The sequence below is a fragment of the Oncorhynchus tshawytscha genome, linkage group LG23 (genome assembly GCF_018296145.1).
Source record: "Oncorhynchus tshawytscha isolate Ot180627B linkage group LG23, Otsh_v2.0, whole genome shotgun sequence".
In the NCBI taxonomy this organism is placed as follows: Eukaryota; Metazoa; Chordata; class Actinopteri; order Salmoniformes; family Salmonidae; genus Oncorhynchus; species Oncorhynchus tshawytscha.
The window spans coordinates 9170505-9197314 of NC_056451.1; the positions used below are offsets into that span (position 1 = coordinate 9170505).

The window sequence follows — 26810 nt, forward strand, 5'->3', positions numbered from 1 at the left end:
TCATTATTTCATACCTTGATTCCATTGAGAAATAAATTACTCGTAGGCCGAAGGTGTGTTTGTCTGTACGATGAAAAACAAACTGAGCGGATAGGCTTCATTCAGTACTTGGGCACTAACCAACTTCACTGAACTATCTTTTATAATTATGAGATATGAGTCTTACTCTCACTGCGTTTTCAAGTGAGTTCGATAACACTGCCCATCTCATACTGCCTGCCCTCATCCATTGCTATCCCCGTTTACGCATTGATGATGAAGCATATACTTTTTCCCCTTCGAATTGTCTTCCCCGTCTCATTTCTCTCTGATGATCTCCTCTGTTGCTTCTGCTCATGCGAGCGCTGCCAAACGTATATGGATGATTTTAATTTGTCGCCCAATTGGAGCGCTTTAGAGATCTTTTAACCCACGCGGTTCATTTGTTTTCATCTGTCTGTTTTTTTCTTCTGAATATACACACACACACACACACACTGCTCACTGGCTAATGAGGGAGGAGGGGGGGGAGAGGGAGGGTACCGCTAAATCACTTGGAGGAAAGTACAGAGTGTGAAAACCAGAGAGGGGTGGCGAGAGGAAGGGATTTACTGCTGGAACACTCATTGAGGAGTAGAGGGAGTGAGTGTGTTGCATGTTATAGAGGTTGAGGTGTGAGCTCTGACAGGAGAAGGGTTAGCAGGCTCAGAAGCAGACTGAGTGGTGACTGACTGATTCACTCTGTCATTTTCCATTTTCTGCTTATTCAGAGCGTCTTACGGTATAGTGAGTGCATACATTTTCATACTGTCTGCTGTATGTTGCAATTCTCTGTTTGGAGGGAATGGGACTGACTACCACTACAGCCGAGTGAGGGTAAGTTGCAGTTTAACCTACTTTTTTACTCATAATTTTGTTGCTATTTGGGTTACCTGTCTCTGTATTTTTACGTTATAAGGTGTATGTCTCTCTGTGTCTGTGTGTACTTGTTCATTCATTCATGCACATATGGTGGATTTACACTGAGAGCTTGAGAATGAGCTGCAGCAGGAGATGGGTAGTTCAGGAACTAGCCCTTTAGAATGTCAGGGAGCAGGTCTGCGTCCCAGCAGGAGCATAGAAAACCCTTTGAGAGTGGTCGACTCCCCTAGGAAACGAATGGGATTCAATATACCACTGTTTGGTATAATGACTGAATACGTTGTTAAGACCTAGTAATGAGTCCCGGGGAAGTATGTATTAAAAGTCTGAGTTGGAGTGCTTATTTAGGATCAGTTTAGCCTTTCAGAACACAGGATCTCATGGATAGGGCCGACCTCGTCCTAGATTAGCACTCCTACTCTCAGATGCTTGATGCACCAGAATTTCTGCTTCGAAATATGGGACAAGTCAAGTACTTCGTTAGTCCTTCAATAAATGACCGTCTTTGCTCCCCCCCCAGACACAAACACACACCACACGTTGGGAGCAGCACAGGGTCCGCCTCAGTGTAGCGCCCCTGGAGCCATGTACGGGTTAAGTGCCTTGCTCAAAGGCACAATGATGGCAGGTGGTACCTGGGATCTGAAAGGAGCAGCTTTCCGTCTGCCAGATCAGGTTGGCAGATAAGGGTGATACTGATTGTAATATTCAGAAACAGTTTTTACATTTGTATACTGTAGAACTAGTTTTTGTTTTGGGTATCATGAAGCATTGATACACTTTTAATCCCCACCCCTACCCCACATGGGGTCTCTTGCCAGGCCGTCATTGTAAATACTAAAACAATTATTAATTGACATGCCTGGTTAAATCATGGTCTTAATAAGAAGTGAGAGGAATAGTAGATCATGGAGCGTTGAGTCTGAGAGAAGTGAGGGATTTAAAATATACCAGTCAGTATTTATTCATTAATTAATGAATTTCCCACTAATGCGGCAGCCAGCCCAGCCACTACACTGAGTCCATCCTCTCTAAACACTGATGATTCATTCACACTGCTCAATTTCCTCCCTTTCCCTCCATTGATTGTCGCTGCCCAGTGAATATCTCGCCTAGAACAAGGTTGGGTACATGTTTTTTTAAAGTATTTTGTGTTGTGACCAACAAGGCCAAAGCTGTGCTAGACCTGGCTAGAGTCCATGTGACAGACAAGGAGGGAGAGAAGACGGAGAGAGAGAGCATGGAAGGACAGAGAGGTGATCTAGTCCATGGGTTGTTGTCACCAGATATTTAACAGCCACAAGTTAAGGGCATATACTAAAAAAAACGAGGTGGCTGTTAAATATCTCTTTCCAAGCACAACCATTTTTAGGGGGAAAAGGATTGTCAGAAAAAGAGAGCGAAAGAGGGGGTTTGAAGACACTGTTCTTATTTAATGAAAAGTCTAGACTGTACTTCACTAGATATTTTGAGTCTTCATCTGCATAACTTACTTTAATTAAGTATGGCTTGAAGAAGCGCTGACACAGACAGTATAAAACAAGGTTAACTCAATTCCCCTCTTAGACACATCTCATCTATCTAAAATTATTTTTTTAAATCCATGAAACAAGTCTTAGAACACGCTTTGTATCCACTATCCATGATTTCCCATAAGCACTGCCGGGTAGAGGTTTTTCACAACAAGCCCAATTGCTGAACAGTACTGACCTTGTTAAACATATTGATTTCCTGTCAGTCAAAGGACTAAAGAAAAATATATATCGTAAATAAGGGATAAAAATTATATTCACATACGAAAAAAGATTGCAGTTTTGAAACAGCAGTCAACTGTGGTATTTTGAACGCAATAATTGCAGAATAACTGCAGTTGAACTTCAGTTACACTGCAAAATTACTTCATAAAAAAACGGGTTGTAAGGGTTGAAAGCAGATGCTTCCAAGGGGTGTGGTTTCTGAATTGAAGATGATCGTGGACTACAGGAAAAGGAGGGCTGAACACGCCCTCATTCACATTGATGGGGCTGTAGTGGAGCGGGTAGAGAGCTTCAAGTTCCTTGGTGTCCACATCCCCAACAAACTATCATGGTCCAAACACACCAATAAACTCGTGAAGAGGGCACGACAACGCCTTTCCCCCTCTGGAGACTGAAAAGATTTGGCATGGGTCCCCAGATCCTCAAAGTTCAACAGCTGCACTATCAAGAGCATTTTGACCGGTTGCATCACCGCCTGGTATGGCAACTGCTCGGCATCTTACCGCAATGCGCTACAGAGGGTAGTGCGTACGGCCCAGTACATCACTGGGGCCATGCTTCCTGCCATCCAGGTCCTCTACTAGGCGGTGTCAGAGGAAGGCCCCAAAAATTGTCAGACTCCAGTCACCAAAGTCAGACTGTTCTCTCTGCTACCACACGGCAAGCAGTACCGGAGCGCCATGTCTAGTTCCAAGAGGCTCCTTAACAGCTTCTACCCCCAAGCCATAAGACTGCTGAACAATTAATCAAATGGCCACTTGGACTATTGACACCCCCTCCCCCCCTTTGTTTTTACCCTGCTGCTACTCACTGTTTATTATCTTATCACTTTACCCCTACCTACATGTACAAATTACCTCGACTAACCTGTACCCCAGTGCATTGACTCGGTACCGGAACCCCCTGTATGTAGCCTCATTATTGTTATTTTTTTACTTTTTTTTTTTTTGTAAATATTTTCTTAACCAACAATGCAGTTTTAATAAAATAGAGTTAAGGGCTTGTAAGTAAGCATTTCACGGTAAGGTCCTGTTGTATTCGGCGCATGTGACATAACATTTTATTTCAATTCGTTAAGCAATTAACATCCCATCATGCTTAGGGTCATGTATAAAAATGCTGGGCAGGCCATTATTTTGGCTACCATGGCTATGCCCCCATAGGGTACAATCTTTCCAGCACTCTCCCCTAACCACCGAGCCTCAGGGTAAAAGTGGAAAATGTAATGCTCTGAGACTATATATTCTGTGGAAACATCATCAAATACCTGAACACTTCTTCTCCCTTGCACAAATAAAGCCGTATGTCTGGAGCTCACTGGTGCAGGAATCTCTGAGGGCCCAGAATAGTTGATAAAATGTTTCATCTTCGCTAGCAAGAGCTGAAGACAGATGGGCTAGAATAAAGGCGGACTGGTGGAGTAGAGGGAGGTACATGCAATTTAAAGATCCTGAACCAACTGCCATGTGGTGTAGCCAATGTGATTTATAATGGATATTTATTTTCATCAGCATATTTTCTGTTAAACGAAAATGCGCATATGAAAATCGTAGGTCCTAACTGGCATGCAGATTGGTAGAAATGGTCATGTAAATTGTCACTCCACATGAAAAAAAAGTTGCTGACCACTTATAAGCTTTAATATATAAATTGTTCTGTAAAATAGGCTGACTATACCAGGAGCGGATTGGCCATCTGGCAAATGCCAGATGAGCTGGACCATTTTTTTTGGTTGGGTGTGCTGGTAGAAATATTGTTTTAATATACAAATAAAACAATGAGAACGGTGACATGGCCAGTGGCACATGCGCCTTTTTTTTGTTGCCGTACCAGGCGGTGATACAGCCCGACAGGATGCTCTCAATTGTGCGTCTGTAAAAGTTTGTGAGGGTCTTAAGGGCCAAGCCGAATTTCTTCAACCTCCTGAGGTTGAAGAGACGCTGTTGCGGCTTCTTCACCACACTGTCTGCGTGGATGGACATTTCAGATTGTCATGAGGGATCTTGAAGCTTCTCGCAGAGGAACTTGAAGCTTCTCACCTTCTCCATTACGGTCCCGCCGATGTGGATAGGGGCGTGTTCTCTCTGCTGTTTCCACGATCAGCTCCGTTTTGTTGACGTTGAGGGAGAGGTTATTTTCCTGGCACCACTCCGCCAGGGCCCTCACCACCTCCCTGTAGGCTGTCTCGTCATTATTGGTATTCAGGCCTACAACTGTTGTTTGCAAACATGATGGGTGAACAGAGAGTACAGGAGGGGGCTGAGCACGCATGGGGCCCTAGTGTTGAGGATCAGCAAAGTGGAGGTGTTGTGTCCTACCTTCACCCCCTGTGGGCGGCCCGTCAGGATGTCCAGGACCCAGTTGCAGAGGGTGGGGTTCAGACCCAGGACCCTGAGCTTAATGATGAGCTTGGCGGGTACTATGGTGTTGGCTGAGCTATAGTCACTAACGAGGGCAAGGAGGTACAGTTGGGCGGGCACTGTCCTCTAAGGCCTGCACACAACGCCAGTCCTGACCAACACACATTTTTTAGAGGTCAACGGAGGTAAATAGTGTGATTTAGTCCAATAGGAACTCCGGTCATAGATTGGCCCTCTGAGACACTCCTATTACCACTCTGTGTCATTGGATCCAATAGACTCTGCCTGGACAGCTAATTCTGAGATTGTGCTATAGTGCATTTGGAAAGTATTCAGACCCCTTTACTTTTTCCACATTTTGTTTTAATTTAGACTTATTCTAAAATGGATTAAATAAATACAAATCCTGACCAATCTACACACACAACCCATAATGACAAAGTGAAAACAGGTTTTTAGATTAATTTGCACAAATCAATAACAGAAATACCTTATTTACATAAGTATTCATACCCTTTGCTATGAGACCCAGAATTGAACTCAGGTGCATCTTGTTTCCATTGATCATCCTTGAGATGTTTCTACAACTTCATTGGAGTCCACCTGTGGTAAATCCATTTGGAAAGGCATACACCTATCTATATATAAGGTCCCACAGTTGACAGTGCATGTCAGAGCAAAAACCAAGTCATGAGGTCGAAGGAATTGTCCATAGAACTCTGAGACAGGATTGTGTCAAGGTACAGATCTGGGGAAGGGTACAAAAACATTTCTGCAGCATTGAAGGACTCCAAGAACACAGTGGCCTCCATCATTCTTAAATGGAAGAAGTTTGGAACCACCAAAACTCTTCCTAGAACTGGACGCCTGGCCAACTGAGCAATTGGGGGTGAAGGGCCATGGTCAGGGAGGTGACCAAGAACCCGATGGTCACTCTGACAGAGCTCCAGAGTTCCTCTCCAGAGAACCTTCAAGAAGGACAACCATCTCTGCAGCACTCCACCAATCTGGCCTTTATGGTAGAGTGGCCAGACGGAAGCCACTCCTCAGTAAAAGGCACATGAAGGCCCGCTTAGAGTTTGCCAAAAGACACTTAAAGACTCTCAGACCATAAGAAACAAGGTGCTTCAACAAAGTACGGAGTAAAGAGTCTGAATACTTACAGTACCAATCAAAAGTTTGGACACACCTACTCATTCAATGGTTTTTCTTTATTTTCACTATTTTCTACATTGTAGAATAATAGTGAAGACATCAAAACTATGAAATAACACATATGGAATCATGTAGTAACCAAGGAAGTGTTAAACAAATCTAAATATATTTTAGATTCTTCAAAGTAGCCACCCTTTGCCTTGATAACAGCTTTGCACACTCTTTGCATTCTCTCAACCAGCTTCATGAGGAATCCATTTCCAACAGTCTTGAAGGAGTTCCCACATATGCTGTGCACTTGTTGGCTGCTTTTCCTTCACTCTGTGGAATAACTCATCCCAAACCATCTCAAATGTGTTGAGGTCGGGTGATTGTGGAGGCCAGGTCATCTGATGCAGCACTCAATCACTCTCCTTGGTCAAATAGCCCTTACACAGCCTGGAGGTGTGTTTTGGGTCATTGTCCTGTCTTGACTATCATTAATGTGATTGACTGTTATTTTATGAAATAATTACATACCACGTAAAAACAATTACGCTATTAAATTACTCATGTAACAATTAAGTAAGTAATATAGGGCACCACGGCAAAGTTATTTAACGACTTCTCTCCTGACTAAACTCTAAAGATATAAATATATTTTACATCAGTCACAGCCAATTCATTAATTCTTATTTACTTTCAGTCTCATTCTGAATGTCGCAAAATCCTTGGATAGCTGCACGAACCATAGCATAAACGGTTAATCAGCGATATAGAAATTGGCTTAATTATTTATTTACTAACTAAATAATCACACAGAATTACATTAACACACAAACAGAATAGCTTACACATTGATTACTACATAATGCAAAGTCAAGTCCCTGGTGGACTAAAACCGATATGACGGCTTGGTAGACAATGGAAAGGGGTGGGGACAGATAAAGAGCGGGAAAGACAGAATGCACCAACTACATACATACAGCTGAGAACTATGCTCATGGAAATGTGAATACTTTGCACATGAACAGCCGCTCATTTGAAAGAATTGCAATGTACATATTTACATTTGTATGTCTTTGCTGTCTCTCTGTTGAAACCACTTGATCCTCTAGGGGAGTAATTCTACAGAGTATTTCTTAGTTGTAGCTTGCTCAGCGGGCTCTGTTATAAAGGTTGTTGATAGGGAAATGTTCTTTAGAATGGATCTTTCAGAGTACCACCCGGTGCTTCTCGTTGAGTTTACTAGACTAAAGTACTTAAACAGCTGCAGACTGAACGTTCCTGTGTAGTCTTCATCTTCTTCACTCGTGAAAGTTTTAGAGTTTCTAACCATTTTGTACCTTCCAGCTCATGCTGTCTGTGTACTGGTCTTGTAGAATCTAACCATTCGTGACGTCCGGTTCACACCGTCTGCCTGCTTGGTCTTGTAGAGGTTTTCTTCTCTGTTGAACGTTTCAGAGTTTCTAGCCATTCTGTACCTTTCAGCTCACGCTGCCAGTCTTGCTGGCCTTATGTACATTTTTTCATGAGTCCTATTTCAGCACTCGGGGGGGGGGGTTCTGATCACTGGGAGGTATACACATTCAAAGATACAGTTATGTTGTTCTTCTGTCCTTACATTGCATCACAAATTAGTAATGAATTCGACGTGATTGTTCTTTAACCTCTCTAGGGACCAACATCCAGTGAAGGTGCAGGGCGCCAAATTCAAACAGAAATCTCATAATTAAAGTTCCTCAAACATACATGTATTACACACCATTTTAAAGATAAACTTGTTAATCCCACCACAGTGTCCGATCTCAAAAAAGGTCTGCACCTAGTCACAAAAAAACAGCCATTTTTCCAGCCAAAGAGAGGAGTCACAAAAAGCAGAAATGGAGATCAAATGAATCACAAACCTTTGATGATCTTCATCAGATGGCACTCAAAGGACTTCATGTTACACAATACATGTATGTTTTGTTCGATAAAGTTCATATTTATATCCAAAAATCTCTGTTTACATTGGCGCGTTATGTTTTGCCTCCAAAACATCCGGTGGAAGTGCAGAGAGCTACATCAATTTACAGAAATACTCATCATAAATGTTGATGAAAATTCTACTGTTATGCATGGAATTAAAGATATACTTCTCCTTAATGCAACCGCTGTGTCAGATTTCAAAAAAGCTTTACGGAAAAAGCACACCATGGAATAATCTGAGTAAAGCGCTCAGAGACCAAAACAAGCAATACAGATACCCGCCATGTTATGGAGTCAACAAAAGTCAGAAATAGCATTATAAATATTCACTTACATTTTGATCTTCATCAGAATGCACTCCCAGGAATCCCAGTTCCACAGTAATTGTTAGTTTTGTTCGATAAAGTCCATTTATGTCCAACTACCTCCTTTTTGTTCCCGCATTTAGTACAGTAATCCAAATGTGCAGGCACTAGGTCCAAAGTCAAAAAAAGTTATATTACAGTTCGTAGAAACATGTCAAACGATGTATATAATCAATCTTTAGGATGTTTTTATCATAAAGCTTCAATAATGTTTCAACCGGAGAATTCCTTTGTCTTTAGAAATGAAAGGGAATGGAGCTAACTCTCACGGGCACGCGCCTGACTGAGCACATGGCCTTCTGGCAGACCTATGACTCAATCAGCTCTCATTCTCTCCCACTTCACAGTAGAAGCCTGAAACAAGGTTCTAAAGACTGTTGACATCTAGTGGAAGCCTTAGGACGTGCAATATGACCCCACAGACACTATATATTGAATAGGCTAAGACTTGAAAACCTACAAACCTCAGATTTCCCACTTCCCGGTTTGATTTTTTTCTCAGGTTTTTGCCTGCCGTATGAGTTCTGTTTATGCTCACAGACATCATTCAAACAGTTTTAGAAACTTCAGTGTTTTCCATCCAAATATACTAATAATATGCATATCCTAGCATCTGGGCCTGAGTAACAGGCAGTTTACTCTGGGCATGCTTTACATCTGGATGTGAATATACTGCCCCCTACCCCAAATAAGTTAAGTACCAAAGGGCCCTTCAAACTCTTAGGATTACAGAAATATTGTTTCATTATTCAACCTTTTGATGTTACTGTAATGCAACATCTCTCTCGTGAGTAACAAAGGGATTTAACTTCTACTTCTGAAAGAGTGGGAGAGAGAGTTTTCTTGCAGGTATTTACGACAGTCATAAAACTGTGGTGGGAGAGGGGGGGATCTGGTGCATTTGATCCTCACCCAAAGAGCAAGTCATGACCTCATGCCGGTTATGTGTGCCTTGAATTCTAAATAAATCAGTGACAGTGTCACCAGCAAAGCACCATCACACCACCTCCTCCATGCTTCATGGTGGGAACCACACATGCGGAGATCCCCTACTCTGCGTCTCACAAAGACATGCCGGTTGGAACCAAAAATCTCAAATTTGGACTCATCAGGCCAAAGGACAGATTTCCACTGGTCTAATGCCCATTGCTCGTATTTCTTGGCCCAAGCAAGTTTCTTCTTCTTATTGGTGTCCTTTAGTAGTGGTTTCTTTGCAGCAATTCGACCATGAAGGCCTGATTCACACAGTCTCCTCTGAACAGTTGATTTTGGAATGTCTGTTACTTGTGTAGGCTTTATTTGGGCTGCAATTTCTGATGCTGGTAACTCTAATGAACTTATCCTCTGCAGCAGAGGTAACTCTGGGTCTTCCTTTCTTGTGGCGGTCCTCATGAGAGCCAGTTTCATCATAGCACAAAGTTCTTGAAATGTTCTGTATTGACTAACCTTCCTGTCTTAAAGTAATGATGGACTGTTGTTTCTCTGCTTATTTGAGCTGTTCTTTCCATATTATGGACTTGGTCTTTTACCAAATAGGGCTGTCTGCTGTATAAATCAAATCAAATCAAATTTATTTATATAGCCCTTCGTACATCAGCTGATATCTCAAAGTGCTGTATAGAAACCCAGCCTAAAACCCCAAACAGCAAGCAATGCAGGTGTAGAAGCACGGTGGCTAGGAAAAACTCCCTAGAAAGGCCAAAACCTAGGAAGAAACCTAGAGAGGAACCAGGCTATGTGGGGTGGCCAGTCCTCTTCTGGCTGTGCCGGGTGGAGATTATAACAGAACATGGCCAAGATGTTCAAATGTTCATAAATGACCAGCATGGTCGTATAATAATAAGGCAGAACAGTTGAAACTGGAGCAGCAGCACGGCCAGGTGGACTGGGGACAGCAAGGAGTCATCATGTCAGGTAATCCTGGGGCATGGTCCTAGGGCTCAGGTCCTCCGAGAGAGAGAAGGAGAGAATTAGAGAACGCACACTTAGATTCACACAGGACACCGAATAGGACAGGAGAAGTACTCCAGATATAACAAACTGTATACCACCCCTACCTTGTCACAACACAACTGCTTGTCTCAAATGCATTAAGAAGGAAGGAAATTCCACAAATTAACTTATTAACAAGGCACAGCTGTTAATTGAAATGCATTCCAGGTGACTATCTCATGAATATGGTTGAGAGAATGCCAGGAGTGTGCAATGCTGTCATCAAGGCAAAGGGTGGCTAATTTGAAGAATCTCAAATATAAAATATATTTTCATTTGTTTAACAATTTTTTGATTTGTCATTATGGGGCATTGTGTGTAGATTGATGAAGGGGGAAAAACAATTTAATATATTTTAGAATAAGGCTGTAATGTAACAAAATGTGGGGGGAAAAAGTCAATAAGTCTTAATTACTTACCGAATGCACTGTACATGTGCTTATTCAGCGTAGTATAGACTAAGTTATGACCTGATATAGTTTAGTAAGATGGTATGCGTCTGATGTAGGTTATGTTTTTCTGATGTAATAATATGTTTTCATTCTCCTGTCTCCTACAGAAGACGAGTCTGTGGGATCCATTTTAGAATAAGGCTGTAATGTAACAAAATGTGGAAAAATTCAAGAGGTTTGAATACTTTCAGATTGCACTATATGTAGGCTGGTGTAGGTATGTAGGGTCATTTAGAGGGTCAGGGAGGGAGCTTTAGATCTCTCCCTTTTAATTATGTATCTCAAAGCCAATCTGAAAAATTGGATGGTGGAGGTGCTGTGGTTAGTTAGAGAAATGGACTGCCAGTCGAATGCAGAATCCCACGGTAATTCACGTAAAGTAGAAACATATGGTAGATGCTTATATCCAAAGCGACTGATGCCTAGTAACAACAAAGACATTTGATATGTGTGGCCCATGTGGGAATCAAATCCACAACTGATATTGAAAGCGCAATGCTCCAATCTATTGAGCTATCAGCACCGCACCAACTAATCACTTCCCTTACAGGATGTAAAACTCCAATCTGCATTGAGCTGAGATAGTTGACAATTGTACATAAATCTACTGTATGTGTTGTGTAAATACAAGGTACAGAGTTGTAGAGCTTTGTGTGTGAAATTGTAAGTTATAACTCTTGATGTTATTAGTCTCTTTGTTACTTTTCCAGACTCTTCCAGACACACTGTCCAGAGGAGCATGATGACTACTTTCCCCAATGAGACAGAGGAGACAGGCTTCTCCTCCCTCTCTCCTTCATACCCCCCCTCCCTCACACCGTCCATCTCCCTCACCTCCAACCCTTCCTCTTCCTTCGCCTTCTCCCTCTCCACCTCCTCCTCCTCTCTGGCCAACTGCTCCAGCTCTCCATCGCCCTCCTCCCCTCCCTATAACTTCTACGCTGTGCTGCTGGTGCTGCTTATCTTCTGCGTGGTATTTGGAAACATGCTAGTTTGTGTGGCGGTGTCGCGAGAGCGCGCCCTCCAGACCACCACCAACTACCTCATCGTCTCCCTGGCTGTGTCCGACCTGCTGCTGGCCACCCTGGTCATGCCCTGGGGCGTCTACCTGGAGGTGGGTGGGTAGGTGTGTGTGGAGGTGGGTGTGTGGGTTCGTATGTGTTTCTATCCATCTGGCAGCCAACTGTTAAAATAATGTATGTGAGTATAACAGAACTTATATGGCAGGTGAAAACCTGAGGAAAATCCATCCAGGAAATGCTATTATTTTGAAATGGCGGTTTTTCCATTGAAAGCCTATCCACCATACAAAGACTTACGACCCAGTTCACGATCCCTATGGCTTCCTCTGCATGTGGCCAGTCTTTAGGCATTGTTTCAGACTTTTTGTTTTTGAGGGAGAAACATAATGAAAACAATGAGGGAGGAACACTACTTTCAATGAGTGGACAGTGGAAATTGCCAGAGATGTTTGCTGCGTGTGACCGGGAGCACGCATTCTTGTTTTTTATTTTTCTATTGACGAAGATATTGTCCAGTTGAAATATTATTGATTATTTATGACAAAAACAACCTGAGGATTGATTATAAACATTGTTTGACATGTTTCTACAAACTTTTATGGTACTTTTTGAATTTATCGTCTGCCTGCTGTGAACGTGCTTTGTGCCAATAGATTACTGAACAAAACGCACCAACAAAACTGAGGTTTTTGGACATAAAGAGGGACTTTATCGAACAAAACAAACATTTATTGTGTAACATGGAGTCTTGTGAGTGCAACCATATGAAGATCATCAAAGGTAAGTGATTAATTTTATCCCTATTTCTGACTTTTGTTACTCCTCTACTTGGCTGGTTACTGTTTGTAATGTTTTATGTTCTGGGGGCTGTCCTCAGATAATCGCATGGTATGATTTTGCCGTAAAGTCTTTGAAATCTGACACTGTGGTTGGATTAACAAGAAATGTATCTTTAAACCGATGTATAACACTTGTATGTTTTAAGAATTTTGCCGCTAGCGGAACACCTATCCCTAACAGGTTTTAATGTCAAGGTAGCATGGTCAATAACAGAAGCTACAGTTGGTTCCCATCAACAGTTTCTTGCCATCAACAGTTCCTTGTTGATCTGAATCTCTGAATCTGTCTTTGTTCTCCTTTCCTCCAGTCTATTATTCATAAGCATAACTGCATCGCAAATGGCACCTATTCCCTATCTAGTGCACTAATACTGTATGTGTCTCTTCCTAGGTGGTAGGGGAGTGGCGCTTCAGTCTAATCCACTGTGACATCCTCCTGACCCTGGACGTCATGATGTGTACTGCCAGCATCCTCAACCTCTGTGCCATCAGCATCGACAGGTACTCACACTTCCTCTATCTATCTACAGTATCTCTATCTCTCTCTATATACAATATACTCTCTATATGTCTGTCTTGCTCTTTCTCACTCTCCCCTCATCACTCTCCTCTCACACTCTCTCCAAAATGTGGATTGATTTCATAGTGCCCTTGCAGCAAAAAAATGTATTTTAAGGTGATGGTAATGTCTCCTGATGGGAAATTTATTTTTAATGCTTGTTATTGTTGCTATCCCATAAAGAAAAATCAAAAATCAGGACACCATTTCCATCTTTTCGGGTAGCCTCCTCACTTCTCAAGTATCATTATCTTCTTAACATGAGCTTATTTTGTCCAACCAAACCCATACCCTTTTAAAACCGTTGAAAGAAATTGACAATTTCAGCAGCCTCAATACTTGTAGCCTTGTTTGTCCTTTTGTAGACTGAATCCCTCTAAATGTGAAGCCATATCTCAGGGATTAGTGTGGGTACTGTTCTTTGTTTGTGTCTGTCCCTGACCACCAACTCTGTGGAGGGATGACAGTCTCCTCTCCTCACACCAGGCTTTCTATGGAGGACTCTTAGATTGGTTTGTCACGCTGCTGCACTGTGAAACTGACTTGGACAGCTTTTGTTTGTGTTTGCCTGGTGAATGAGAGGAACTGACAATGCAACTTAACTCAGCGTGGGCGGTGGTGGACAAGGTATTTATGTGCATGTGTGGTTGGTTGTGCGTGTGTGTAGGTGTTAGCTCTCAATACAGCATGTGTGTGCAGGTACACGGCGGTGGCGATGCCCATGCTGTATAACACCAGATACAGCTCCAGGAGGAGGGTGGCTCTGATGATTGCTGTCGTGTGGTTCCTCTCCTTCGCCATCTCCTGCCCTCTGCTGTTTGGACTCAACAACACAGGTTTCTGTCTTTCTCTCCTTTTCTCTGTCTCACTCGCTGTCTCTTTATCCCCCTCCCCCCTCTTTCTCAGTGACCACATTTACATGCACACCAATATCCCATTATTATTCGGGATACTCAAGTATTCTGTTTTTGAGTTGACGCGTATAAACGTCATATTCCATTTACAACAACCCGAAAAAGCTTGTATCCAGGTAATGAGAAACCCGGATAAGATGCCTGGGATATGCTGATATGCCCCAGAAGACTAAATAAAGTAATGCTCACCAGAACAATGTCTTACATTGATAGAATGAATGCATTAGTAATCTTGTTAACAGTAAAGTTGTCTGTTTCGTTTAGGGGACCGGGGAGAAAATGCAATAACTCCAAAACAGTGGAAAGATTGGTCCTGTGCAAAATGTCCAATTGTCATCAGTTTGACCGGTTTTAAGGAAAAGCTGAGAAAAATGCATTTCTGATAAGACTTCAGTTTTTCTTGGGTGCATATTTTATGTGGTTGAAATATTGTCTGCTTGCGTAAGTGTCAAAGATAACACATTACACGTGTATTCGCATTTGATGCTTGAAGACATGTTTCTCCACTCCTGTTCCTGAGTCAAAATTTTACATTTGTATAATTTCAATGCAAGAAATGCATAATTATGCAGGAGTTAATATGATATTACGCTACATGTGAGTGGTCATAGGCCTACATTCAATGCAAATTGTATTTGTCACATGCGTGAAATGCTTACTTACAAGCCCTTAACCAACAATGCAGTTTTAAGAAAATAGAGTTCAGAAAATATTGACTAAATAAACTAAAGTAAAAAAAGTAACAATAATAAGGCTATATACAGGGGATACTGGTACCGAGTCAATGTGCGGGGATACAGGTTAGTTAAGGTAATTGAGGTAATTTGTAAATGTGCTGAAGGTAGGGGTAAAGTGACTATGCATAGATAATAAACAGTGAGTAACAGCAGTGTAAAAGCAAAGAGGGGTGGTGTCAATGCAAATAGTCCGGGTGGCCATTTGATTAATTGTTCAGCAGTCTTATGGCTTTGGGGAAGAAGCTGTTAATTAGCCTTTTGGACCTAGACTTGGTGCTCTGGTGCTGCTTGTCGTGCGATAGCAGAAAGAACAATCTATGACTTTGGGTGACTGGAGTCTGTGACCATTTTTTTGGACTTCCTCTGACACCGCCTGGTATAGAGGTCCTGGATAGCAAGAAACTTGGCCCCAGTGATGTACTGGGCCGTACGCCCTACCTTCGGGAGCACCTTACGGTCGGATGTCGAGCAGTTGCCATACCAGGCGGTGATGCAACCGGTCAGGACGCTCTCTGTAGGATGCTCTCTGGTGCAGCTGTAGAACTTTGAGGATCTGGGGACTCAAGACAAATCTTTTCAGTCTCCTGAGTTGGAAAAGGAGTTGTCGTGCTGTCTTGGTGTGTTTAGTCCATGATAGTTTGTTGGTGCTGTAGACTCCCCATTGATGTGAATGGGGGCGTGTTCGGCCCTCCTTTTTCCTGTAGTCCATGATCAGCTCCTTTTGTCCCTATGGGCTGTCTCAATGTTAATGACTTAACGATGGTGTTGGAATCGTGCTTGGCCACACAGTCATGGGTGAACAGGGAGTACAGGAGGGAACTAAGCACCAACCACTGAGGGGCCCCGGTGTTGAGGATCAGCATGGCAGATGTGTTGTTACCTACCCTTACCACCTGGCTGCGGCCCGTCAGGAAGTCCAGGATCCAGTTGCAGAGGAAGGTTTTTAGTCCCAGGGTACTTAGCTTAGTGATGATCTTTGGGCACTATGGTGTTGAACACTGAGCTGTAGTCAATGAACAGCATTCTCACATAGGTGTTCATTTTGTCCAGATGGGAAAGGCCAGTGTGGAGTGCAATTGAGATTGTGTCATCTGTGGATCTGTTGGGGTGGTATGCAAATTGTTGATGGATCTAGGGTTTCCGGGATGATGGTGTTGATGTGAGCCATGACCAGCCTTTCAAAGCATTTTATGGCTACCGACGTGAATGTTATGGGGCAGTAGTCATTGTAGGTAGGTTACCTTTGTGTTTTTGGGCACAGGGACTATGGTGGTCTGCTTCAAACAGACTCGGTCAGGGAGAGTTTGAAAATGCCAGTGAAGACACTTGCCAGTTGGTCAGCACATGCTCGGAGTACACGTCCTGGTAATCCGTCTGGCCCCGCACCCTTCTGAATGCTGTGGCCTGTTTAAAGATCTTACATCAGCTATGTAGCGGTGCTCTCATGCATGCTACAGTGTTGCTTGCCTCGACGCAAGCATAAAAGGCATTTAGCCCGTTTGGTAGGCTCTAGTCACTGGGCAGCTCTCGGCTGGGTTTTCCTTTGTAGTCCGCAATAGTTGGCAAGCCCTGCCACGTCCGACAAGCATAAGAGCTGGTGTAATAGGATTCAATCTTAGTCCTGTATTGATGCTTTGCCTGTTTGATGGGTCTTCTGAGGGAATAGCGTCCGGATTAGTGTCCCGCGCTTTGAAAGCGGCAACTCTTGCCTTTAGCTTGGTGCGGATGTTGCCTGTAATCCATGGCTTCTGGTTGGATAATGTACGTACGATCACTGTGGGGATGACTCGTCAATGCAGTTATTGATGAAGCCGGTGACTGAGGTAGTATACTCCTTCTTTGCCTTTTGGATTAATCCCGGAACATATTCCAGTCTGTGCTAGCAAAATAGTCCTGTAGCGTAGCATCCGCGTCATCTGATCACTTCTGTATTGAGTGAGTCACTTGTACTTCCTGCTTTAGTTTTTGCTTGTAAACTGGAATCAGGAGGATATAATTATGGTCCGATTTGCCCAATGGAGGGTGAGAGAGAGCTTTGTATGCATCTCTGTGTGGAGTAAATGTGGTCTAGAGTTTTTTTTCTCTCTGATTGCACATTTGACATGCTGGTAGAAAGTAGGTGGAATGGATTTAACCCTTGTGTAATCTTAACATTCTGTATACCCCCTTGTCCTGAGGGTAAAAATTACTCGCCTTCACTTTACCCCTAAAATAAAGCAGCTTAATTGGATTTTAAACCCCAAATCTATTTTGCATGAAGAAACAACCTGTCATTCATCAAACTTTGAATATCTGGGTTTTCCCTCTTCACAATGCAGAAAGACTGCATTTAATCAGTGGACACCTCGTTTTTATTACAACACACCTGTCATAGTTGTTTTCTTTACTAAAGTAGAGGAATTGTATTTTTTATTGCAAAAGGTACTGCATATGTGTAAACATACATTTTTTTTTAGCAAGAGAGCACTTGTATAGCCTACAGAAGTAGCAGAAATGTGCAGAAAGTAGTTTGGATTGCCTTTTATTGAAGGGAAGCAATAACAGTCTTGAACTTAGTGATATATTCTTATATACTGTACATTGAGGAATCCAACTACAAAATACTAGTCTTCCATTTTTTTACCATTGCCCCCACCCACAAGGTGTATAAACAACAATAATAAATAAGAATAAAATAAGATAATAGATACAAAACAAAAACGTGAAGAAGATTAATCAATCCACTCTAATTAGCACATGTAGGACAGTATGCAAGTGTATGTGCGCATGGACTTTGCAGATGTATTTCTCACATGTACAGCACATTAGTATTTGTTTTACAGTCCTTCTTTGGGAGGTAGATGTGGCATCTCCTCCTCTTGCCTGCCCCAGCTGCAGCCTCAGGTGGATCAGGACAAGATTCATCCCCTTGAACAGCTTTCACAAGCGCTGCAGAGGCTGCTGTGCGGGGAAGGTGCTCCCTTCTTTGAATGTGTGGGTTTACAAGTGCCTTTCCCAGCAGCTCCAGGAACACCATCCTCTTGTTCCTCTTATCAGGCATCCAGGTAGGGTTGATCTTGTTACATATCACAAAGGCATTGTATGAGGACACATCAATTATGTTATGGATGATGGATTCTAAAGAAGTGAAGGATAAAGCCGATATTGTAGGGTTTTTTAACAAGTACGTCATATCTGCTGGTTCAGTTTTTGATAATTGTGTGGCCCAGGCCTCTAATATAAGCTCTGTTACAGTCAACTATGATATAGGCCCTCATGTGAACCATTTTAACTTTGAGCCTGTTTCTTATACTGAGGTCTATAAAGGCAATAGACACTAAAAAGTCTGCAGGTCCAGACAACCTGGACCCCTACCTCTTAAAGACAGCAGCTGCTATTATTACTGAACCTGTGGCTCACATTTTCAACTTGAGTCTCTTGACCAATTCCATAGCCAACATTTGGAAATCAGCTTATGTCCTCCCACTGCTAAAGGGTGGAGATCCCTCAGATGCTAATAACTATGGTCCTATCTCTGCTCTGTTTGGATTTATTAAAGGCATTTGATTCAGTTGACGATGAATTGTTGCTAGCTAGACTCTATCTAGCTAGACTCCGTCTTTCTGACAGAACACAATGTGTATGTACTGACAATCACAAGTCTAGCTTTCTTGAGATTAATAGAGGTGTGGCCCAGGGTTCCATTTTTAGCTCCTGTGTTCTCAATTTTGATAAAATATTTGGTAAATGAGATGCAACCAGCATAGTTACATCTATATGCAGATGATACCGTTATATATTCATGTGCTCCTTCTCTGGTTCAGGCTGTTGAAGAGCTACAAACTGTTTTTCAGTCACTGCAGGCCTCTATGGTCTCAAACTGGTCTTGAATGTACAAAAAACAAAATTCAAGACCTATACCAGAGCTAGAAGTCTTCCAGAGAACGTTAGCATTGTCACATCTGGTGGCTTATCCGTTGAAAAAGTGTCATCCTACAAATACCTAGGTATTTGGTTGGATGACTAGTTGTCCTTTAAAGTTCATGTGGATAATTTTGTGACAAAGCATATATTGAAATTGGGTTTTTATTTTTGTAATAAGGCTTGCTTCCCACTTATGGCTATAAAGAAGCTTGTTCAGGCCACTTTTCTCTCTGTAATTGATTATGGTGACTTGTTGTATATGCATGCAACCACCTCCATCTTACAGAGACTGGACTCTGTTATCATGCATCCTTGCGCTTTATTACAAATGCCAAGTCACTCACCCACCATTGCACCAAATGGTAGGTTGGACCTCACAAATGTAACTTTCTGTGCATATAAAGTATGTGTTCATCTACTAAACCCTTTTGGGTAAACTCCCTCTACCTTTGTAGTCTGGTCTCCTTCACCACCAGCAGTTACCATACCCGGTCTGCTAGGTGGTTGCTACTTAAAGTCCCCAGGACATTCACAGTATTAGGCAAGACTGCATTCTCTGCTTGTGCACCAGAAGCATGGAATAATCTACAATCCATGCTTCATCTAGATATGTTAGTGTAACTGAATTAGTTAAAAATATTGATGGGAGACTGTTACAGAGGAGTGTAAATGCTTTTTTTTTTTTTTTTTGACTGGATCATGTTGTATCGTTGTATGTTTTAATTGTGTAATGTATTGATTGGGGCGGCAGGTAACCTAGTGGGTAGAGCGTTGGATTAGTAACCGAAAGGTTGCAAGATTGAATCCCTGAGCTGACAAGGGGAAAATCTGTCGTTCTGCCCCTGAACAAGGCAGTTAACCGACTTTTCCAAGGCAAAAAAAAAGGTTAAATTAAAAAAATGGAAGATGACCAGGGGCCAGCGGGCAGTCATCCTCCTGCAGCTGTAAATTCCAATCACCTTGTCCAGGTAGTCCACGCCTCCTTTGTTGTGGTGGTAGTCCAGGTTGATGGCTGGCTTCCTCTCCTCACGATCACTGATTGCAGCCTTTTTGTGCAGTGTGCTCAGGGGGACCACTTTCTTGGTAAGAAACTAGAGTGGTGGTGGGGATGAAGGCAAACTTTGATGAGAAGGCCTCTCTCCCCTTTGTTGCGAGGAGTGCAGGGGGAACTCAGGCTTGTTCTTTCTAACTGTGCCAACCATGGTGATCTTCCGCTACAGGCTGAGTTCAATCAGTAGCACACACAATCTCAATTTCTCATTGTGTGTGTGTGTGTGTGTGGTGGTGGTGGGGGGTGGTGTTTGTGGTGTAAATAATTGTATAACTGCCGGGTCAAAAATAACCCTAAGACCATCTTTGTACCCTGGTGGTGTACAGCTTTCATGAAAATATGATCAAAGGCGATGTTTCACTTTTTCTAATGTTGGTGTCACTTTAGGAAAAGTAATCAAATTTCAAGTTGAAAAAAAATAATTTAGGGGGTTTTCTCTGCTGTTCAACATAGTGGCGGGTCATTTTTTACCCTTAAGACAACACAATGGTTATGTTTTCTTGCATTAAAGTCCCCGGCCACTAGGAGTGCCGTTTCTGGATGAGCATTTTCTTGTTTGCCTATGGCCTTATACAGCTCGTTGAGTGCTGTCTCAGTGCCAGCATCGGTTTGTGGTGGTAAATAGACAGCGATGAAAAATATAGATAAACTCTCTTGGTAGGTAGTGTGGTCTACAGCTTATTATGAGGTACTCTACCTCAGGCGAGCAATACCTCAAGACTTCCTTAACATTAGACATTGTGCACCAGCTGCTATTGAAAAATACACACACCACCACCCCTCGTCTTAGCGGAGGTAACAGTTCTGTCTTGCCGATGCACGGAAAACCCAGCCAACTGTATATTATCCGTGTCGTCGTTCAACCACGACTCGGTGAAACGTAAGATATTATAGTTTTAATGTGCCGTTGGTAGAATAGTCTCGAACGAAGCTCATCCAGTTTATTCTCTAGTGATTGCTCATTGGCCAATAGAACGGATGTAAAGGTGGGGTTACTCACTCGCCGACGAATTCTCACAAGGCACCCGGATCTGTGCCTCCTGTATCTCTGTCTTCACGCGAATAACAGGGATTTGGTCCTGGTCTGGGAGCAACAGTATACCCTTTGTGTCACCCATTAAATAAAACATCTTTGTCCAGTTAGAGGTGAGTAATCCCTGTTCTGATATCCAGAACCTCTTTTCTGTCATAAGAAACGGTAGCAGAAACATTGAGGTGAGTAATCCCTGTTCTGATATCCAGAACCTCTTTTCTGTCATAAGAAACGGTAGCAGAAACATTATTTACAAAATATGTTGCAAAGAACAACACGATTGGTTAGGAGCCCGTAAAATGGCAGTCATCCCCTCCGGCGCCATTGTTCATTAGTGTCCATATTTCAGATACTATTCCATTTAACCCATATAATTAAATGATGAACATTCTGTTTATTCATGGATACAGGGATACTCATGGGCGGGATATCAAAGGTGCATGTAAACAGCTTATCCGGAATAAGACCTTAAGCGGGACATGAGCTAATATCCAGAAAACTTTGAACGTGGTCAATGACTCTAGGCCGAGGCTACAGAAACGTTATTTTTGCCCCTGTCCCGCCCCTCCTTAAACAGAGTGACTGAGCGAGTGGATCCCTCATGCACAGAAATCTCTGTGCTTTTTTGTTGCGGCAGCAAGGCGAGTTCCAGAAAATCCAGAACCACATCCACTCCAATGAATCTATTCAATGGAATCACAAGTGCACTTGTCTCCTTTACTCATTCGGTCTAGGAGAGACATAAACATGGCACGGGAAGACGCACGTGAAGAAACCCACACTCCTTTTGTTATTAGCTGTGTAAAATAAACATTGCAGTCTTCCAGTCCATCTGTTGTGAGCCTGGAAGATTGCAGCCCTACTGGATATCTGGGTATCGCCAGTTGGTGAGAGACAAAAAATGAATAATTAGTTAGATAGGGTTACATCTGTTTAGTCATGATGCGCAGTTATTTACTGAACTGCATTGTTGGTTAAGGGCTTGTAACTAAGCATTTCACGGTAAAGTCTACACATGTTCTATTCGGCGCATGTGACAAATGTGATTTGATTTGCAGTAACTGCAATCACTAAGAACACCATGCATGCACGCACACGCACACACACACACACACACACACACACACACTACTGCTTACTAACAGCTTTCAGCTCTGTATGCTTTAATCAGTCAACACGTTTCAATGAAAGAGGGACTCATTGATTGGCCTGTCGGTCCACATCCACAATACAGAATGTTTACCAGCGATGCGTTGATGTTTACCAGTGATGTCATTTTAAGTCGGAGGACGTGCCCATCATCACGTTTTGCTCAAGATGGTATTTTGTTTTGAAAAATGTTTGTGTCGTCTCGTCGGAGCGGTAGCTCGTGCGAAAACAAGCAAACTGAGGTTTGGAACATAAGCTCCTACCTTGAGGATGGGGCTGAAGAGAGTACTGCTTTCGTATGCAAAGGCTGCACAGCTTGATGCAACTGGATGGCAACAACCACTCTAGCTGGGGTGGCCAACACTAAAAGCCATTTTATGCTTGATCTGAAAAATGTGGTTGGAGGCTTCGTGTGACGCAATTGTGGAGCATCTGGAGGCACGCAGAGGCCAAATCAAGCTCTGTTCCGCATGTCTGTGTGCCTCTCAAATTTTGGAACAATTCGAAGGGCTCCATATAGCTCCACATTGACGTGATTGGTTGACTGTCCCTGAGGGTGAGAGTTCTTGTATAAACACAAACTCACTTTCTTGACAGCGTCCTTCACAACAGCTCTGTGCTGCTCGGCAAAGCGCAATAAGTATAAATGCCCTGACATCTGTAGAGGCCATATCGCAGTAAATGCTCTACGTCCACTGCAGATGTCAGATTGACCATGCAGCGCCTTTAATCCGCATGTTAACATTCAGTCACCTTTTGAGAGCGCCTCTAGCCTTTGAACACGTTGCTGGGAAAACAAGAGATGATGTGGCGTTCAGGGTCATCATGTGTCCTATAGAAAGGTTATGGTTATACTGTATATGGGGAAGCTTGAGTTTATTGGATAGGACCTACCACCTAAATGCAGTATCTTACAGTGTGCAGCATATAGTCATTTGCTAGCAGCTGTATAATGTTGAAAGGATTCAACTAGACTGTAGTGTGTTGTGCTATAGGCCGTGGCCTGGCCTTATAAGAAGCAGATTTTAAATGCCTTTCAAATGTTGCATCCAGCTTGAATATGGAGAGGAAAAGCAAATGTCGAATGCTTATGTACCTGTCTTCTCTGGAGCTAAACCAGGCATTTACTTGGTTGCCACACCATTACAGAGTGGACTTAGCCAAAGATGTCAACGCGGTTAAATATGTCGATCTGACCTGAACTGTAGAGGAAAACTTCTCTGTTGCCTTAACATACACCTCCTCCCACCTTTCCCCACTCCCAAACAACATCTCTGTGTTTCTATCCACCTTTTCTCATCCCCTTCACTCCATCAGCCAGTCGGGAGGAGACCAAGTGTGCCTTCGCTGATCCGTCCTTCGTGGTCTACTCATCCGTGGCCTCCTTCTACGTTCCGTTCATCGTGACCCTGCTGGTGTACGCCCAAATCTGTGTGGTGCTGCGGAGGCGGGGCCGACGCACTGTGCCCCGTAGGCACGGCCTGCACCCACAGGGAGGAGGCAAGACGGGGGAGGGCCACAGGCACAGGAAGGTTCATGACTAGTCAATCAATCTATCAATCAACTAATCAGCCAGTCATCAATCAATTAACCCCATAAAACTGCCAGCCAATAAAGCTTGATTTTAGAAGACAGTAGGTCCAAAAGCAAGCATCTTTGACTTTCTATCCCTCATTCTTTTCTCTCCCTTCATCCTCTCAGAATAAGTGTACTCACCCTGAGGATGTGAAGCTGTGCACTCTGATCATGAGGCCCCCCACCAGCGCCCCCCAACGCAAGAAAGTGGTAAGTCGCTGAAACACTGTGAGCCACTGCACAGGGGAACTACTGTGACCATAAAGTTGGATTCCGAAATCTCCTATAACATGAGCCATAGATTTGAACTACAGTACATATCTCTACATCTCTCGCTGTTTCTCAGTCTCCATTTGTCTCTCCCTTCCCACTTCCCATCTTTTCTTCCTGTCCCCCCCCCCTCCCTATTAGACGTTAGTGAAGGAGGCGGTGGTGCACCCCCTGGATGAGGAACCTGTGGGGCGTGGTTTCCTGTCCCAGTTAGACCAGAGCCTCCCCCCACCTCACCCCCCTCCCGCCTCTGGACGAGCCACCAAGGTCTCTCTTTCTATCTCGGTGGCGCCCGCGCCCTTCCTGGCCCTGTCCCCTTCGGTGGCACCACGCTCCGCCCTCGTACCCCACCGTGCCACCTTCGAGGACGGCGTGAGTGGGCGCGAGCGATGGAGGGAGCGAAATGCAGACAGGGGGAAGGGAGCGATGGCGAAGGAGAGGGTGAAAGGGACTCTGTCGCAGCAGAAGGAGAGGAAGGCGACCCAGATGCTGGCTATCGTGCTGGGTGAGAGAAACAGGAGGAGACGATGAGGGTGGTTGAATAGAGTGTGTTTCAGCCAGTCCCAATTCACTCCTTCCCCCTTCCCCTAGGCCCTTCAATGTTTGATGATCTGAAGGGAAGGGGCAGAGAGTGAATTGAGACTGAATAAGTCGTCATTAAGTCGTCACCCTTTAATTCTCCTCACTCCTCCATAAGGTGTGTTCATCATCTGCTGGCTGCCCTTCTTCCTGACCCACGTGCTGAAGGCCCACTGTGCCAGCTGCTGTATCTCCCCCTCCCTGTACAGTGCTGTCACCTGGCTGGGCTACCTCAACAGTGCCGTCAACCCCGTCATCTACACCACCTTCAACATCGAGTTCCGTAAGGCCTTCATCAAGATCCTAAACTGCTGAGTACAGGGAAGAAGAAGAGGAGGAGGGGGGAGAGTGGGAGGAAGGACAAGTGTGAAAAGTGTTTGAGTAGTGGAGAGAGGCAAAAAAAAAGGTCATAGACTATAAATGAAACTAAAGAAGTGAAAGAGAGGGGTAAAAACAAAGACAAGAAGGGAATGGAAGGAGAGAGAGAGGGGGATGTAGAGAGAGGTGACAGAAGATAAAAAAAGATAATTTAAGAGGTCAAACAGAAGAGCAATTGAATCAAATTTACAGAAATACCAAATCAAAAACAGCCTTGGGAATTATAAAGAGATGTACACTTCTGTAAATATAAACCATAACCGGGTGGAGAGAGATATTCTGAAGGTTCTATGGGAAGAGATGGGAGTCTCATGGGGTAGGGCACAAACAGTGGCAAAAGACAGACTACAGTGGCAGAAGACTGTCCCACTACGTACGAGGATGACTAAGTAAATGTATTGCTCTCTGATTCCGCTCTCACATATAATGTCAAAGCGTCTGCAGACGTTGTCCTGTTTTTACTCTGATACAGTTATTTACAGTTTGTAAATGACGTTAATTAAATTAGAGAGGTAATCTTTTAAGGAGATGCCGCAATTTTTCTCCAATAGCCGTCTTGTGTCGTCCCAGTGTAAACAAGCCTATAAGAGATGTATTACATTAAGAACATGAAGATGTTGGTGAAGATATGATGCCATGGTGATATGATGAGCGACTAATCAAGGTTTGTTCATAAAGTATATGTATATATTGTTGTTTGGAGTTTGTTAATGTGATCTCTGCTGTAAATATCTGTATTACTGTTATTGTACAGATACATGTAATAAATTATATTCTACTCATGTTGTTGCTAGTCTATTTCAAGTTTGCTGTGGGTTAGGGTCAAGTCGAATTGAAGTCAGTCAATTCTGGAAATAAAGATATTTTACAATTGAATAATAACTTAGAGAAAAGTTGTATTTTCAATGACGACTTATTCAGCTGAGGAGAAGCTATTTCAAAAGTCTAGCCGTTTCTGTATTTTAAATGCAAATCACTTCCTGAATTGACTTACTACATTGACTGAATTGACTTACTTACTACGTACAACCCTGCTGTACTGGTCAAACAATAGACAGAATTTGACTAATTGGTTTTCAAAACTGCATTTGCTCTCTACGTTGATCTTTGGCTCTTCTCTCGCCACTTTAAGCTAACCCCTCTGGTGGTGAAGCAGTGTGGATGCTCCCTATGCTTGTCTGCCAACACCGAACTGTCTGCTACAGTAACGTGAGAGGCCAAACGTGAGAGGCCAAACGAATGCTGCTGATGTGAAACAGGACTCACACACACACGCACACAGAGATAGTCGGTCAGTGTAAGTCATGGTTAGGTCACTGACTGCGTTTGTGCGTGCCCCCCATTGATAACTCCTATCCCATCAAAAACATACACAAACTGCCCCATACAAATCATGTGTTTTTGTCATACTGTATGCAAACTAACCTAGGAAATCATATAAAAATGAGAAGCCCTTCAAATACGAATGGATTTATTGTATATTTAAAACATAAGTATGTTTGTTTTCATTCAGTATACTGTGTATGTGTCTGTGCACCTCTGTAACTGAGTATCTGCGAGTGTGAATGACTCAGCGGTACAGTATACATTACCCTCTGTTAAACTGACCCTGGCTCACAATTATTCACGTGCATATTTCATGATACCCCGATGACAAGAGTGCATAGATCTGTTACAGCCCTACCTTGTTCAGGACTGCTCACACCTATCTACAGAGGAGAGAAAGATGGTGTAACTCATGAGGGGAGGGATGATGGGGGGTGAGATAATGAATCGATTAGGAAAGGAACAAGGTTGGGTAAGGAAGGAGGAGTGCAGGTAGAAGAAGAGACAAAAGAGGAGCGGTCTGGCGAAAATAAACTGAAAAAGA

General features: G+C 43.2%; 1 protein-coding gene across 2 annotated transcripts; it reads left to right on the forward strand.

Moving 5' to 3' along the window:
* The first annotated feature begins 558 nt into the window (after positions 1-558).
* Positions 559-25716, forward strand: LOC112241293 (D(2) dopamine receptor A). 2 transcript variants are annotated; one of them, XM_042304525.1, is made up of 8 exons: positions 559-855; positions 11642-12045; positions 13184-13293; positions 14051-14187; positions 23456-23670; positions 23840-23923; positions 24125-24488; positions 24681-25716. In XM_042304525.1, exons 2-8 carry the CDS (start codon positions 11671-11673, stop codon positions 24875-24877), a joined length of 1482 nt encoding a protein of 493 aa, XP_042160459.1. In that variant the 5' UTR covers positions 559-855; positions 11642-11670; the 3' UTR covers positions 24878-25716. The 2 variants fall into 2 exon arrangements, with proteins under 2 accessions (XP_042160459.1, XP_042160460.1); XM_042304526.1 differs by lacking the exon at positions 559-855 and having other exon boundaries at positions 10831-12045.
* The last annotated feature ends 1094 nt before the right edge of the window (positions 25717-26810 follow it).

Bases quoted from the DNA above. Each gene is read 5' to 3' on its own strand.
- LOC112241293 (XM_042304525.1), top strand. From the start codon at position 11,671: ATGATGACTACTTTCCCCAATGAGACAGAGGAGACAGGCTTCTCCTCC. The intron at 12,046-13,183 runs GTGGGTGGGTAG...GTCTCTTCCTAG, and splicing joins CCTGGGGCGTCTACCTGGAG to GTGGTAGGGGAGTGGCGCTT. The intron at 24,489-24,680 runs GTGAGAGAAACA...CTCCTCCATAAG, and splicing joins GATGCTGGCTATCGTGCTGG to GTGTGTTCATCATCTGCTGG.